General features: G+C 39.5%; 1 protein-coding gene across 3 annotated transcripts; it reads right to left on the bottom strand.

The window, feature by feature from the left end:
* Window positions 1–3,250: 3,250 nt before the first annotated feature.
* Window positions 3,251–11,054, bottom strand: spsb1 (splA/ryanodine receptor domain and SOCS box containing 1). Of its 3 annotated transcripts, XM_042004195.1 has the most exons (4): window positions 10,834–11,054; window positions 9,635–9,876; window positions 6,194–7,061; window positions 3,251–4,716 (listed from the first exon to the last, which is right to left on the bottom strand). In XM_042004195.1, the coding sequence occupies exons 2-4, from the start codon at window positions 9,824–9,826 to the stop codon at window positions 4,589–4,591; spliced, it is 1,188 nt and encodes a 395-aa protein (XP_041860129.1). In that variant the 5' UTR covers window positions 9,827–9,876; window positions 10,834–11,054; the 3' UTR covers window positions 3,251–4,588. The 3 variants fall into 3 exon arrangements, with proteins under 3 accessions (XP_041860129.1, XP_041860131.1, XP_041860130.1); XM_042004197.1 differs by lacking the exon at window positions 9,635–9,876 and having other exon boundaries at window positions 10,931–11,054; XM_042004196.1 differs by lacking the exon at window positions 9,635–9,876.
* Window positions 11,055–11,301: the final 247 nt, after the last annotated feature.

The following is an 11,301-nucleotide window of genomic DNA, read 5'->3' on the forward strand; positions in this document are numbered from 1 at the left end:
GTTATCTAACATTTATTACCTCCTGCTTTCAGAGATATATCATCAAACTGTCTACCTGGAAAAGCCTGATGTAAGAAAAAGAAAAACAACCCAGTCTTTTACAACAGCAAAACCCCATAGCTGCAAATACCTTCTTGATGAATGGATAAAAACTATGACTTCAAAACTGTTAACTATGTTATTATGGGCTGGTAGCATTTTATTATTAGCCATGGTGCATGCAATAAAACTTGGAATGCAACTCCTGCTGACACCCCGAGGACATTTGGAGAGAGACAAGCTATACAATCACCTTGATAGCACCTTGTTTGTGTGCCACATTGCCAAAGCAATTGGGTCAAACCAGACACACTTGTGTCTAGCACTGTTTGAAACCATAACGGTATTTATTTTGCTTACTGGTGAAGCCCTAAATATTGCTTGTTCTTTATTTGTCTTAACTGGTTTAAGTGAGCAAGCAATGTCATGTCATATGTTGCATAACAAGGCATGACATTGCTTGCTCACTTAAAGCTTTGGTAAATGATCCAACTGATGATATCAGGTACCTCTGCACTCTAAAGCTTTTAATATACCCACCCCATGCCTCCAATGCACCACATTACAGAGGCATGTAAATATATGGGAAAGCTTTCCCGTGCAGTGTCAGATGCCTGCGTGACATGACTGATATAAGCAAGCCAGTTAAAAATATACTTCCCTTATTTTCAAGATGTTCGGTCTGTGGCCCAAAGAGGTAGGACTGACCAGTTCCTCACAACATAAAAAAATTTAATCCAAAGGTTTGATGTGTTTGACTCTTCAGACAGCTAGAATTGAAAAATGCTTTTGATATATTATTCCACAGTCAGAAAATGCAGTTTCAAGGAAATTGTTTTTATACAGGAGTACATTCATATTATTGGTTTAATAAATCAAGTTAACAGCTGACTGGTTGGAAATGCTGACATCAGGTGACCAAATATGCAAGGTGCAGCTGTAAACAATTCTCCATCAGCGGCATCTGGTTTAAGCTTGTGTGCTTTCAAACGGACTCATTTTACCAAATATTTCATTATTTTATAGTTTGGCCTAGCAACTACTGCTCCTGCTCATAGACTGTGCGGTTCCGTGTTGCACGTACTTCTCACTGCGATTGCTTTTGGAAATAAATCTGCTTTTATCGTTTTTTATTCATTTATCCTTTCAGCAGCTGCAACACCTAATCCTGAGCTTTATGTAAAGAGCTGGGCCACAGGATTAGTGTCTTGGTTTCTCTAAACCTGTCACAAAAGTTGAACACTAATATAACAGAAAAATCCCAACACTCCCCCCACTAACTACTCACTACCTTCAAAAACTATTGACATATGTATTTAACACACCTAAAATACTCAGTTGTTTTTCTTCAGAGATATTAAACGTCAAGTCTGTGGCAAAATTTTGATGTTTTATTTCTCCAAGTTACAATGTTTAAATCAAACCAAACCAAATCCTAACATCTCACTGACTTTCATAAGACTCTTCTATTTGTGGAGAGAGAGATTGGATAGTACAGTGTGGTTAAAATATGGTCTTTTTTAAATGTTTATTTGTTTTGTTTTGTTTTTTTAGTTTAATAATCTTGCTTTAGACACTTTCTAAGTAGAACTGATTTTTCCTATGGCTTGTATAGTCATGTAAACAGTAGCTCAGCTTTCTTTAAGATTTTACAAATCAGTATAAAATGAAAACTAATCTGGTTCTTACTGGTTAAAATGAGGTAAGCAGAACCTCTGATGAACATCATTACATACTACAGTGTCAACATCAAATAAAATCAAATAGACGTACTGCTTCCATAGGGAAAAAAAGACCCAGATGCTGCTTTTCAAATAATTTGATTATTATCCACAAAAATTGAGTATTTCTGTAAATCAAGTTTTGTCACTTTCCGTCAGCATGGTAAAAAAAAAAATAATAATAATGTTAGTACTATTAGAAAAAGACTGAACAAGTACAGGTTTTTTTTGGAAGGTTTGTCAGGATTTAAAAATAAAAAAACATGGAAGCACAGTTCAGGTGTGCAAAGTTACATCTTAAACCACAAGAGGAGTGGAAATCTGACCATAACACACAATAACAAGTCATGATAAACCAAGATGCGAACTGTGATGGGGTGGGGGGGTGGGGTGGGGGGTGATATTTCTGGTTGGGTTTTCAGCCACATGACTTGGGCAGCTTGCAGTCTGTAAATTGAAAATTTCCAGAGTCTCATTTGACTACTAAAGCCTGTCTGAAACTGTTCATGCAACAAGACAATGATCCAAACAGAACAGGTGAAAAAGAAGAGTCACGGTGCTGCAAGGGACCAAACTCAAGACTTGAACCTCGTATCTAAAATGTTTTGGGGGGACTTAAAGAGAGCTGTATGTAAGTGCTAACAGATCTTAAACTAAAGGAAAGTTTGAAAGAATGACCTCAAATTCCACAATGAAATGACACATACAGAAATCAATTACTTCCAAGTTACTGAATCACTAATATTTTTTCTAACACATCCATATTTTGGCTTAGTTTTGTGAAATTAAGAGTGAAACAGACCCTGTGTTGCTCTTCATCTGATCCCTTTGTGTCCTCTCTGTCAATGCCTTCAGTTTAAAGTTAATCTAACACTGCTAAATCTCTCAGTTAAACAGTCTAAATGTCAATTTTATGCACTTAAAATTTGGTATGAAGTTTCCATACTAATGAATAGTGAAGTGCAAGATATCCTGCCGTTGAAGTGTTAAGATTAACAGCACATTATACAAATTTCCTTGTAAGCTATGAGTCAGTCTGGATGCACAACTCACTGAAACTGAAGTCAGCAAAATGGAATTAAGCTGTGTCCTCCTGTGACATGCAAAAATGTCTTATTAAATGCAGATTCACTATATGAGCCGACAGTGATTCAAGCTCCGTCTACACACCCACCTACTCCTGAGAGAAATCGAGCTGACTGAGTGAAAACACCTGAACACCTGTGTGAGTCAACGGTGGCAAAGCAGAGCCCTTTAAACAGAGCAGGCAGGTGGGAAAGCACACACAGAATTAATGATGCTCAAATAAAGTGAAGTATATCATGAGTGAAATAGAATACATTAAAAAAAAAAAGACCCCCTTGAAGTACTGTTCTGATTTTAGTCGGCAAAGCTTTCAAGAAGAGTTTGATGCATTTAACTCGATCTCAGCAGCAGCTGGATAAATAAATCTGGTCATAGTGCAATATAATATAACATGATGCAGTAAATCATTTGAAATAAACTTTAATATCTACAACAAGGAATATAAATCAAGTGGAAGCTGCAAGCAAGGAAAAGTAAGGTGTAGCACAGTGTGTTCACATTCAGAGGGCTGAATGCGTACAAGTCCTGTACAGTTTGAAAATACTAAAGTCTTGATATGGCATTTGACAATATGTTCACAATCTCATCTTTTGTTATATTTGTGCAGCACTTCATAGATTGTCATTTTGTCTTTATGGTGCTTTAAAAACCAGAGTTTGTAAATTCCTACATAGCCCATTTTCCAAAACCCTGCCCACCCCCCTTTACATTTCGAAAACACAAAACACAACACCAGTGGTTCTCAGCTATGTGCCAGAGGGACCCTAGAGTAAGCCAACTATTACACACGGTTTTCCTATTCTCTGGTTTCTATGTGCAAACCAGTGATCAACAGATGGAGAGACTGGTGGAATTGAACACTCTTGGGCCTCAACAGCAGGTGGCTGAAAACTACCGTACTAAAAAACGCAGGAGTGACGAATGATAAAAATGACGTGTATGTTGAGAAGTTTCCTGCAGGTGCATGCTACAGATAATCACAGTGACAATATATCATTAAAAAAAAAAAAGCTGATAAAGTTCCTGTTGGCTGCCTGATAGGACACATCCACATCAGAGAAACCAGACAGTGCAGTGAGTGGTCAGTGCTGCTCTAGATGCCTGGCAGCCCATTCATCCATCCTGCCCTAGAGGCTCTCCAGAGTGGTCAGTATCTCTTTTGTGTTGTGCAAACAGGAAATATTATCCATCTTAAAAACAATTTCTAAAAACAAGATAATGCTCAATTTGAGACAATGTACTGTTGACAATGGTGTGCTGCCACCTTGTGGCCAGATAATAGCAGTACACTAATATGTCAACTTATAAAGTTCAATGTTCATCACCTTGGTGTCGTCTTAAAACACTGTATCACTATAACATTTCACTTTCAAAAGCTACATGACAGGAATGCATAAATGAAAAAAGTATGGGAGGTCACAGCAGAGGCACTGACCACTTTTACCACATTAACCAACAAATTGGAGATGGTTAAACATGGCATCTGTCAGGGCATTGACTGGATCAGCATGTGCATAGTGCTCAGTGATTCCTGATTTTGTAGCGTTAGAGAAAACAGTTGCAAAGAGTCATAAAAACAGGATAACAAACTCAAAACAAGTCCAGCCACTGACAGAAGTGTACTTGCTGAGGCAGTCCCGAAGACTTGAGTAATGCTGTCAAACGGGTTAAACCCACGAATGATCCCAGAGAAAAGACAAGAAAGAAACGAGGGTGTGCTGAGCATGTGGTTCTCAGCTTCGTCATTGGTAGAGCAGGTAGTTCTTGAGAGAGGCCGGCAGGGGCAGTCTATGGATTTCACTCAGGCGGTCTCTTCCTAACGCCACCCTCACCGAACGCCTACACAGGTCCATCAGAGAGAGGGGTTCAGCTAAGGGAGAAATGAGAAGGAGAGGGGTGAGGAATGAAATAAGTTAGCATTGACAAGTCTTTTCTAGTGTGTATGGAAAAGCCTGGTCAGGTTTGATTTAGTTGATGTTACCTTGTAACTTTCATTTAAAAAGGAGGCAATAAAAAAAGAATGGCATTTACCTTCTACTATGGTCATTTTGTGTTCGGCTAAAAGCTCATATTCATTTTGCTATCAGGATTGAAGGGAAAAAAAAAAAAAAAAAAAAAAACTTTACCCAATACAAAGAAAGGCCTTTACAAGGAAAGATATTCGTGTAAGATGATTATAATAAAAATCCCACAAAAAAACATAGACAAATGATGGTGTTTTGTTTCATTTTCATTTGCTACATCGCTAAAAAGGAACCTAACCCTGGCAAATACAATTAAGACCATGTTTTTAAAGTAGTTTATACAGATTAGTGGGGAAGCACAGGAGAGAATTTGGGTCATTTACTGATTTAATCATTTGCTTCCCAGTGAAAGATTAAACTCTCGTAAAGTGACATTTAGCGTGACATTTTGAAAAATTTCAATATCGAATACCCGAGTTTCAGTAAATGTACTAATATGTTTGTTAAACATCCCCCCCCCCCCCCCCCCCCCCCAAAAAAATCATATTTTAATTTAAAAAAATTTAATAAATGATAATCTAAACAGACAGCACTAAGATTTCCCTGCTCTCAACTAATGGTAAGGAGGGTCTTATCACACTGAAACTGGTGTTTGTGCATACCACAGCATATGCAGTGCTTCTCTTGCACAGGCCTAAACTAGGTCAAGAGATCGGAGCTGAACATAAAAATCTAATGAGCGCAGAGCACTTGGGGCATTTGATTAGTACATGTTTTGATATGCACCTTTGCTTCCTCGCTAAAACATGCACGAACCTTTTACCAATAAATAAACTGGATTAATCCAAGTGACATTTGTTTTACATTAGTCTGGACAAAAACAAGCAGCATCTGTTTTCCAACATGAGCATTATTAGAAGCCACTTGATGTCACAAACATCTGCAGTGGAGGCTCTTCAGCCTAGTTAAACAACTAAAGCAAGAACAGCTGGTGGCTAGATAGAGCATTTTGCTAGAAGACCATATCTTTACTGCATCAAGTTCTCCTTGGATGTACACGGTCTTATATGTGAAAGCAAGTCATGGATGAATTTGGATAATCTTGATGTAATCTGGACTAGAAGGCAAGAAAACAAATGGTCTGGGGTTATGACATGTACTGCTTTACATAACAGCCATAGAGGCAGAAAACCAGATGCAAGTCTGATACAATAATGATGCTCTACAGTCAGGCCACTCTTTTAGACGTCATTATAAAACATTACACCTTTATTACATCAATAAATCCTCCCACTGGTTATGCAGACTCTGTACACAAGATACCACGATGACACTGTTGCTCATAAAAATATATATCTTAGTATGTTTAAAGATTATACTTACGATCAAGTCCATTTATGTACCGGATTCGTATTTCACAATGTCCCCACACGGCGCTCACCACGGGGTACAACTTCCTGCCTTTAAGTCCTCTAAATGCCACCCCTAAATAATGTCCATCCACTATGTAACCCAGAGTCCCCTCATCCATGTCCAGAACTACTAAAAGAGAGTCTGGTATTATGAAGGTGTCATCTGGTTCGAGGAAGGCAGGGTAGGTTTTTCCTGGGATATTCTTGCCATCGTGGTAGAGTTTACTCCTGCACAAATCCCAGCCCCAGGATTCAGCGTTGCTTCCCACCAAAGCTGTGTAGCCCACTGAATGCAGAGGAGCGTCACTTGTAGCCACTCCAACCACTGCATGAGTGCCCCTCTGACGCATGGCCCAGCTGATCTCCCACACATGCAGTCCCCTTGTGTAGCCAACACGGCCACGGATGGCATCCGTGCTCTGCGCCACAGGGTGCCTGTGAAACACCAGCTTGTTGTCATCCTTGACAAAGACGTTGAGGGAGCGGTCTTCGTTGTTCCATGAGTGCTGGACCTGGACGTCCAGGCTGACGGGTGGCATGTCCAGCAGCAGATCCAGTCGAGACGGCTTGGTGTGATTCAGGGCCTGAAGCTCCAACTTAAGGGGGCTGAATGCTGGGTCCCGCATATCAATGGTTTTAATGCCACCTGGGACTTTCTGCCCCATGCTCCAGGTGTTTATAGCAGCTTCTCCCTCCCCCCCCTCCTCAGTGACTAATGGGGGGAGTAAATTAGCCTCAGACCCTCTCCTCCACTTTGCTCCCTCGGCCCAAGATGAAAGTTTGTTGTCCAGTCCCTGATGCAGACCATCGAGGTAAGACAAATATTGTTTGAAGGCAATCTGGAGAGGTCAAAGGAGAGATAAGCACAAAGGAATACAATTATTACCTTATTTAGTCTTTGGAACAGTAAAGGTTATCGAAATCTGACATTGAGTTTACCATGAGGCCAACAACGTGGTACATCTGCTGTGATGACAAAGTATTTCATGGAAAGATTACCACTAAATACTGTGAATACAGTACATGTTTACATCTAAAACAGGGAATTCAGTAAATATCTTAACTAATTCATTTAAAAAGGGGGTGGACAACAACCGATTAGCTGCAGGGATTCAAGTGGCCTCAAAAGTGTCTTTGTTCTCATGTGATTTTTTTGAGTTTAAAAAAACTGAAAGACTACAGTGTCCTATGTCCAAGAAACCCAAGACATACACCACAATACAGATTCTTACAATGTCCCAATTTTCTACAGCTAGCGAAGGCTGGTAAAGACATACCATGATTGACTGTAAACTTTTCATTTAAAGTCTCAAATTGTTTTGCTCCTGAAAAACAAGACTGTATGGCCTTGTTTTTCCCCTCTATCAACTCACTGTAATAGTCAACCAAGACAGACAAGATCAACAAGTTTCTGTCACTCAGCAGTAAAATAGTTTAAGACTATGGGTAATAGATCAGATCGTTATAGAATAGACTGAACTGGTTACAGTAAAAACCTCAAACAGATTTGAGCTGCAGTGAACAGTCTTTAGAAGTAGTGGATAGCTATGGTTGGGTAATGTGGCGATATACATGTTATGAGTGAGAGCTTGGTTTGTGTTGAGCCATTATGAACGAAGTTGCAGGGCTGTTTTATGCCATCATCCACATCTGGATTAAAGCCAAAGCAAAATCCTCCGACTGAAAGTTTCATTCTTGAACTCTGCCAAGAGATTCCTCCGACTTTTTAGTTTCTATTACTAAACAGCAGCAGATTAAACATCTGATCTTGATATAGTATCAATTAATGCAGTATCAGCAAAAATTGATAAAATGTCCCTTTCAGTTTTTTTAAAAGCGTGTTTTACTTTGAGCAGACTACTTAATGCCTCTACATATAACAAGACTAATTTTATGGTTTTAAGGATTACGTTTAAATTAATTATACTCGGGTAAAAATCTAGGGCTTTTCCAAAATATAACAAAAAGAAATGGAGTGCTTGATTAATTCAATTTGAACAATTTCAGAGATGACATTTGGAGAGACTCATGTCTCCATCTTGACAACTGCAGGCCGACAAAGCATGCCAGTGATTAATGTTCATATTTGAAAACAAACTGAGATAAATATACTTTTATAAATCATGTGTCAGATCCATATAGTGTTCCAGAGTGCTCTGTGTGCAGCTGGTAAACACAAAGGTTTGTATGTACTCCTTTTGAGAAGTGAGATCACGTAGGATTACAGTGCACAAACATGGTGTTGACTGTCCAGATCTTATTTGATTAGCTGCCCTCAATCACACGCCTCGCTTTCTCCAGCTTCTTAGGCAAAGCACAGACTACAATTTATGATAAAAGTACAGCCAATTTGAACCACTTATCAAGTAGCTGAATCACACTGACCCAAAACAACATGGGACTTAAGACTACTACACAACAGTAAAAAAATGTATCTAATCAAAAAGGAGATTATATAAAATCTAATGATCTTACAGAAGCTGCTTATCAATAACAACACTGAGGGAGGAAAAAAAAAAAAAAAAAAAAAAGTTCTTCTATAAGATAACATTGCTCAGCTGCTCTGAAAGTAAATATTCTCACAATTGCCAAAAATAGGTTGGAAAAAAAACAAACAAAAAAAAAAAAAGAAAAAAAAAAAGAAAAATGGGGGAGACTCCAGCCATTTCCTATTATATGACCGTCTGGTCAGAAACAGGAAAGCAGTAATAAAACGTCTGGCTTAAAAAAAAAAAAGAAAAGTCAATGCTTTGTTACATGTGACCAAGGAACTGCTGAGCTACAGCTGATTAGACATAAATCAAAGATCTGAAGAAACATGGCAAAAGAACCTGATTACTTGATCAACTTCACATCAGAAATGTAATTGTGCCCTTACATTGTTTTATTACCCAGTTCTTTTTAAAATCATATAAAAACTTCATTTAAATATCTACAGACAAAACAAGTGACACTACTGAAACTCACAGAACAACAACAAAACAGTGACTTGTGGGTGCAGGTGTCACTGCTGTCGCTTGGTCTTCCTATTCTGCCCGTATAGCAGCGAGACTGCAGATTGCGTTGTGTAATGTGGAAAATTGTACTGCTCGGAAGGCCGCTCTAATTGAATTGTAGACAAGAGTTCATTGAGCAGTGCCTTGGCTCTTCTTCTAATGCAAGTAAACAACCATTTAAACGGGTCATGTCTCCTTAGTGATTTGGAAAACAGGAGGGAAGAAAAAGCCAGCAGCGGGTGGCCAGCATCAGAATGTAAACAATCTCCTTTTCAATGCCTGTCCGGGATTCAGGCAAAGTGAAACATGTTAATTTGCACACTCCTTGAGCCAGGACTTTACCGTTTCCCCTCCCAGTACGACACAAACAACTAAATCAAAACTAACAGAACAATATAAGGTCTTCCCACATTTACCTTGTACTTAAAAAGAAACATAACCATCAGTGGAATGAAAAGGTGGCTTGTGGAGGAATGTGTTTTGGGGGGCTTAGAGCCAGGCCTGGGCAGGTTGGGGTTCTTGGGGCCCTGGGTTGGTTTGGAGCTGATTAAAATGCAAGAGGAAGTGCTTGTTGGGTTTGCTGAGCCAGGGAGACACTTGTTTCTCATGTAAGGTTCAATTTAGATGGAGTCCACCTGAATTTAGCCTGTTTGTTGACCTGCAGAACACACAGGAATGCAGGTTAACCAAAGACAAAGTTATACCTTCAACATGTCACAGAAATATGTAGCTTTTTCATTTGACCTGTGGCACTTTAACTCTATCCTGTCCAGTTAAGTTTATTCAGTAAATATGGTCTAATAAAAACCTTACAATAAACACAATCTTCCTTATCGATTCAACTTTGACATTATGACAGGTCATAGTTTGTGTTGCCGTTTTGCTGTGATGTGTACAACAAATTTGTTTTGTATTTTGTCTACTCTCATCATGATGATTACATGGTGGACTACACAGAAACACATCTTTGTACTTCCCTTCTAAATCAATTAGGACAAACTCGCCTCTCAACAAAAACAAAAATACTTAGTAGTCAGCTGTGACATTAGCTGCAGGCCCAGAATGACAAAGCTTAAATACGACCAAATCTTGGGTTCTTCAGATAAGTGTGAAAGAAACGTGTTGGCTGCTTTTGGGGAAGCCTCCAGCTTAGGTAGTACAGTGCGAATGAGTACATGGAGGCCTACCATCCCGTCAGCTTGCAATGCTAGCCATTGCAAATGCTGCATAATCTCCAAAACAGCTCTGGTGGGCCAGGCCACCTTGTGGTCCCGGCTCGCGGAACTTCCACGCGCGAACCAAGCGTTGCTTCACTGTTGATTTCTAACGTCGCACGCGTTCTACCTGAAGCTCGATCTACCTCGAAACGTTTGTTACACAACAAGAAGCACAGACCGTTTGTGCAAACGGAAACACACAACGTGGCCGTTGCCCCTCAACGACGACAAAGCGAAGCGTGTACTATTACTACTACAATGAACGTTAGCGGAGCGCGAGCTCTTCACAGCCGTTGTGTGCGACACTAAAGGCACGATATGAAGACGAGCTCTGAAAACGAAACAAACGCTTCCAGGCAAGCGGCAAAGAAGGGCAGAAGAGCACATACAAAACAGACCTGGTTGAGTTGTGAAGCGGCGTGGCGGATGAGACCGGGCGAGGCGTCGGAGTCTACGTCTACTTCATAGTAGTTTACCTTTAGCTTGTCGGCTCACCTTTTAGCATTTCAGCCTGGACATGAATTGGGTGAAATGGTGATGGCTGCTCTAACATCTCTCGCATCACGTGGTAAAATGCTCCCAGCTGCTACAACAGATTAGGACCTCCCCATGACGATATGCAGCCACAGTAAAAGATGGCTCCATGTCGGTTCTGCTGTTCGGGTCTTATAATTTCACAGTTAGTTCAGAACATTATAATCGATGCACACATTTCACGACAAAACTAATCTGTATTCGTCGTGGGACTTAAAATGTTTTCATTACTTTTTATGATGAATGTGGATGTTTTATTAGATTATTTATTTGTTTTTATATTTAACCTATAATTAAAAATTTAAATACAAAAATATCATACTATACCTGTG

Source organism: Melanotaenia boesemani, chromosome 13, assembly GCF_017639745.1.
Source record: "Melanotaenia boesemani isolate fMelBoe1 chromosome 13, fMelBoe1.pri, whole genome shotgun sequence".
Classification (NCBI taxonomy): domain Eukaryota; kingdom Metazoa; phylum Chordata; class Actinopteri; order Atheriniformes; family Melanotaeniidae; genus Melanotaenia; species Melanotaenia boesemani.

Bases quoted from the DNA above. Each gene is read 5' to 3' on its own strand.
- spsb1 (XM_042004195.1), bottom strand. From the start codon at position 9,826: ATGAGAAACAAGTGTCTCCCTGGCTCAGCAAACCCAACAAGCACTTCC. The intron at 7,062-9,634 runs GTAAATGTGGGA...TGACCTCTCCAG, and splicing joins TGTTTCTTTTTAAGTACAAG to ATTGCCTTCAAACAATATTT. The intron at 4,717-6,193 runs GTAAGTATAATC...TTTCTCCCTTAG, and splicing joins GTACATAAATGGACTTGATC to CTGAACCCCTCTCTCTGATG.